Source organism: Heterodontus francisci, chromosome 1, assembly GCF_036365525.1.
Source record: "Heterodontus francisci isolate sHetFra1 chromosome 1, sHetFra1.hap1, whole genome shotgun sequence".
In the NCBI taxonomy this organism is placed as follows: Eukaryota; Metazoa; Chordata; class Chondrichthyes; order Heterodontiformes; family Heterodontidae; genus Heterodontus; species Heterodontus francisci.
In genome coordinates, this window is record NC_090371.1 from 204,824,109 (window position 1) to 204,829,781 (window position 5,673).

At 40.5% G+C, this 5,673-nt stretch overlaps 1 protein-coding gene across 1 annotated transcript; it reads left to right on the top strand.

The window, feature by feature from the left end:
• The first annotated feature begins 365 nt into the window (after positions 1-365).
• On the top strand, positions 366-3,649 carry sfrp2 (secreted frizzled-related protein 2). The gene is made up of 3 exons (XM_068020124.1): positions 366-867; positions 2,301-2,381; positions 3,345-3,649. The coding sequence occupies exons 1-3, from the start codon at positions 366-368 to the stop codon at positions 3,647-3,649; spliced, it is 888 nt and encodes a 295-aa protein (XP_067876225.1).
• Positions 3,650-5,673: the final 2,024 nt, after the last annotated feature.

Here is a 5,673-nt window from a genome sequence, read left to right on the forward strand (position 1 = left end):
CATTTTTGAAAATAAGTTTTAGTAGCTGCAATCAGAACAGTAGTAGGTGGGAGGGTTCATTCTATGGCCAGGCACTGGAGGGATTAAGTCTGTCTTCATTCATGAAGCGTGTGAACTCTCGCAAGAGCCAGAACATTGGTTGTTGGTTGAGTCTACTCTTCTCAAAAAGGGGCTACAATCACCTATTTTGTGTCAACCTATCAAACGAAGGGCCGTAACTATTCCTAGTAACTCCTCCCATTCCTTTTTAACACTAGACCTCAAGGAGCCAGTCCCATTACTTCTTGCTCAGTCGGTCCATTTCACATCATAGTAGCGGGAAAAATTATTCAGCAGCAATTCGACTTCTCGCACCGGGTTTTGCAATGATGTGCCTTCTGAACGCAGTGATCTGCCTTCTTCTGACTGCACTCTATCTGGACACGGTTAAAGGGATGGGGATGTATTACGGGCAGGCCGAGTTCACCTACAAGCGCAATAATTGCAAACCCATACCCACCGCCCTGGCGCTGTGTCACGGCATCGAATACCCAGAGATGCGGCTGCCGAACCTGCTGGGGCACGAAACCATGGAGGAGGTGCTGCAGCAGGCCAGCTCCTGGATCCCGCTGGTCCAGAAGCAGTGTCACCCGGACACCAAGAAATTCCTGTGCTCCCTCTTCGCTCCGGTGTGTATCGATGAACTGGACGAGCCGATCCAGCCGTGCCGATCGCTGTGCGAGCAGGTGAAGGACAGCTGCTCCCCGGTCATGTCAGCCTTCGGTTTCCCCTGGCCCGACATGCTGGAGTGCAACCGTTTCCCGGAGGACAACGATCTGTGCATCCCCCCCGCCGACTCGAACGAGCACGTCCCCGCGCCCAAAGAAGGTTAGGCTGAAGTGAATCCCAAAGGGAGAAAAGTAACTGGACTCAAAGTCCAAAAATAGATCAAATCTATAGGCTGTATATTATATTTTATATATTATATTTCTATATTATAGAAATGTATATGTAATTCCGACGATTTTAAATCCCGATTTGGATTTTTTTTGTCAGTAATGCTGTTTTTCTCTCATATAGTATTCGTTCTTTGTTACAACATCCTGAAGTATATGAGAGATAGATGTCAGTTAACTGTTTGCTATACCGATAACTAATTAATTCGGAACAGAACACTTATTTGCCACAAACACAGATATACTCCGGTATCGCTTTCCGTCCTTGGTTGGCATGTTGCTTCAATAAGTTATATAATAATGTTTTATATCAACAGCAGGAGGAGAAATTCGCTGTGATTTCATCTCGGGATGTTTAGAATGGATCCATCCATTTTCCGATCAAATGAATAACAGCGTTCCTGTGATAACCTCCCTGCAACATGTTACTTTTTATATCTTTTGAAAGAATTTGCGAGATTTTTCACTAGCATTTCAGCTTGCATTTTATTTGTATTTTGTGAATGCTGTCCCTTTAAAAAAAAAAGTTGAAATGTCTTGCAGATGTTAAGCCTCGATTCCCCGAGCAAGCCTTACTACCAAGACGAGAGCAGTAACTCTTGTCACAATTGCTGTTTTGAGAAGCATACTTGAGAGTTTTAGGAAATCCGATGCTTCTGATAAACCATACATTTAAATTAACATCGTTCACCATGATCAAAACTGCTCTTTTCCAATGCTTGGGTGTTTTGAAGTGGAAAACAAAGCAATTCATTTAAAAGCTATCGCCGAATGCAACTTGAGGGACTTTGCCTGTGGTTGCGCCATACAAAGCATCACAGTGGGCTGTCTGGACCCAGCAGCTCATCCATTTAAAATGTGAAGACCTATTGAGCCTTGTGAGCGAATAGGAGGAGTCATTCGCTTTTTAACGTTTATTTTAAAGAACTTCCACTGTCCATTTAATTTCCTATTGTGTTAATTCGCATCCCATGTGGGGCAAACCCGCAGTCTGTAGTGAGGTTCCGCGCCCTCAGTACCTCAGATTCGGAATCCGTGCTGATAATCTAAGTTTATCCTCATTTCTCTCCAATGCACTGCGCACTCTTCGCAGTGACGATCATTTATTAGGAGCATATTCCGAAGAGAAATGGGAACTGAAGGTATTTAAATACTTCATAAAAAATAGTTCACTTCATAAAAATAGCAAAAGCCGTGGAAAATCTGGAAGCTATAAAGAAGGTGGAAAGTCCAGGCTGTAATAATTAAATCTTCTCTGCACTGGGACCATACCCAGTACCCAAAGTACAAGATCCGTTATTCTTCTGCAGCAAATGTACAGTATGTACAAAAATCATTCAGAGATGTACGTGCACTGTTTTTCAGAACCGAAAATCTGTGATGCATGCAAAGATAGAGAGCAAAACGACAACGAAATTGTCGAGAATTACTGCAAAAATGATTTCGGTAAGTTGCAGTTTCAGGCCTCATTTTCCCCAAAAACTTCACAGAAGGGCAAAGGTTGCTTGTTTATAACTGGCAGCTATAAATCGAATCCTGTGTGCTTTCTTGCGGCTTTTATGTGTTCTTGCTGTTCCAATAACAGGACTATGGATTTCCCAAACGCTGTTTCAATATTGCCTTTGAAAAAAAAACCCGTCGTTTAATTTAATCAAACGTCCAAGCAATGTTACTCGCTACACAATCCGCTTTTAACTTCCCTGTGAAAGGAAATAGTTCAACTCGCGATACTGGCAAATCTGACTCAGTAGGTTAAAAAAAAAACGAGGTACAGTATTTAGCCCGGTAACAAATAAAATCCTGAATTCGTAACACTTATGTGGAAGATGGTCTAAAAAGGGGGAACTGGTAAAATGCCACAGTCGAGTGGCTGGCTTGTTTTACAAGAGAGAGCCTGTGTTTTATTGATTCACAGTTCTGATGAAATGCATACCAAATGTTACCAGCTGCTGACTAGCTTTCGGATTATGAGGTTTCAAACGCTGGCCTTGTTCTGGACGCTACAGTTTAACGCACAGCGCACTGGACTGTAAGTGATAAGTGATTCCTAAGGGGAGAGGGGTGGATTGGAGGAAAGGCGCCGTTCACCCCCCCCCCCGCCCCCCCACACACACACACACACACACACCCGGTACCATTTGCGGTTTTGTTGCAAATTATTTTCTTGATTATGAAGATTCAAATCCTGCACAATCACTGACTGTAAGAACTCCTCATTAGATTTCACATTACTGATCCCAGTATTGGAAACAAAGCCACCTGTTCCCCACATTTATCAGTCTCGTCATCTGGACAGTTTCATTTGGATTATCCGTAGCATCAACACCTCCCCCGCTCCTCACTCCTCACCCCAGCCCGCCGCTACCAGACGCGCGTTAACATGTCATATTTTAATCCTTTCCTAATTAGCTTTGAAGATAAAAGTGAAAGAAATTTCCTACATCAATGGGGACACAAAGATCGTCCCTGAGACAAAAAGCAAGACTATTTACAAGCTGAATGGAGTGACTGAGAAGGATCTGAAGAAAAGTGTATTGTGGCTGAAGGATGGCCTGCAGTGTACCTGCGACGAGATGAACGACATCAATGCCCCCTACTTAGTGATGGGACAAAAGCTCGATGGGAACCTGGTCATAACCTCAGTGAAGAGATGGCAGAAAGGGCAGCGAGAGTTCAAGAGATTTGCTCGTAGCATCCGCAAACTGCAGTGTTAAACAGTGGCCTGTTTGCAGATTGTAACTTTAAAAATCCCTCACATATCCTTCCCGCTATCCCGGCCCGGTCTGATGCATTCCACGCGGTTTACTCTTTGTTAGCATTTGTTGTATGATAGAAACTATGATATCACTGACCTTTGAAGCAAACATACTTCTCATTAAATGGCGTTTAAACTGAGAGGTCATCATTAATGATGAATTTACAGTTGCAAAAACGATAACCAGTTGTAATTTTTTTAAAATCACCTCCTTTCTGTAGTCCTAAGAGGATCATTTCTTCCAAAATAATTCTTTTTATACGACATAAGAGTCTTTCGTTTGGTGCACAAGTGTTGATTTCATTTATATATACACACATATATAAGAAACATCATTTTGTCAAACAAGCATCAAGGATACCAGTTTTGTATTGGAACCAGAAACTCAAAACTCATTTTTAAAATTTGATTTTAAATGAAAAAAATATATCTTCAGAGATCCCGTCTCAAAAGGAATTTGACCTGATACATATGTTCGAGAATTTGTTTTTTTTAAAATATCTCTTTTTATATTTGGAAGCAATCTTCTCCAGCGAGTCTCCTGAATTGTAGGTACCTTTAACCATAAATATTTCAATAATCTGAAGTTGGCCATGTTTGAAACATAAAAAGTTCGACGATTTCCACTAAGGAACCTGCTTGCACTTCTAAAGCACTAAAATGTACCACCGCTACCATAGAGGCTAGTAGCTATATTTGCTTTAGGGAAATCAAAGTTACCACATCCAACACAACACGAACAAATCATGCATTCTCAAATATTACTTTGTTCGAAACAAAAGTGTGTTGCAACGGCTGCAGTTAGTTGGAATGTTGTTTATAATCGTATACGAGTAATAAATACATCCAAGTGTACATTTACCTGTCAAGAAAGGTGCAGAGATTGGTCTGAAACGTTTGGCGTTTTTATGCAAATGTTAAGATTTTGCATCGAATAGCTTTAAAACATGCTAAACCATTTGTTAACAGTTTAAATAAAACACGTGACGTATAGTAACGCTTTCTACACCAATAAGTCGAATAACATATATACATTTGAGACTGAAGTAGTAATTGGTTCGGAATCAACCAGTAGGACCTACTGTATTTTAAGCCAAGTAAACAACCACCGCTACCTTTTGAATAATATGGTTTATAAATTTGATTTTCCTGTGTAAAACGAAGAACTGATGTTGAGCTCTGGGCACTTCCATGACTTGTTTCCTTGCATCTCAATTTATTGCAAACATACCTGCAATTTAATCAGCATTATTGTAAAATATCCTACTGAATTATTATCTGCAAGGGTTGTAAATATTGCTTTGTGACTTTGTAAATAATTCAGATAAACAGTATATTCTTGTACATAGACGTCTTGTTATTGGATTCCCAAATCTGTCGCCTTTCTGAAGTTGTTTGGACGTTCTGTTTAAATCACTTGCATGAAATAAAGACTGTGTTCAGACAAGTGACGTTTCGGTTGGTATGGCAAAATGTATTACGAAGCATGCTGAAGTTTCTTTTAACCCTAAGGGCGCAGGTTGTTATTAGAGCAAGAACTGTAGAGGAAATATTTTCTTAATAGCCACGCAAATTATAATACAGGAACTTTCGAAAAATAAAAATACATTATGGATTTTCTACCACTGACATCAAAAACGCGATGGGAGTGGAAGGTACCATCGCAATGATGCCACATTTTAATAGCTACATTAAACGAATAAGCGGGCGGAGAATAAGGTATGGAAATGATCAGACATCTGGAAAATGTAGACTTTTTCCCCCTTAAATAATACGCCTGAATATCAGAGACTTGTGTAGCAACTATGAGGCCCTACAAATGAAATAATCCACTACTATAAGAAATCACCAGTACTTATGACTTGAGAAATTCCTACCGGTGGATTTTGCACTACCTAGTATATAAATAAAAGCTATGTCATTGAAGTATTGTCTGGACAGCAACCAACACCCTCTGCTGCAGAATTTGGGTCAATTGATCCG

Coding starts and splice junctions, on each gene's coding strand:
- sfrp2 (XM_068020124.1), top strand. CDS start 366: ATGATGTGCCTTCTGAACGCAGTGATCTGCCTTCTTCTGACTGCACTC. Junction 868..2,300: donor CGTCCCCGCGCCCAAAGAAG/GTTAGGCTGAAG, acceptor ACTGTTTTTCAG/AACCGAAAATCTGTGATGCA. Junction 2,382..3,344: donor TTACTGCAAAAATGATTTCG/GTAAGTTGCAGT, acceptor TTTCCTAATTAG/CTTTGAAGATAAAAGTGAAA.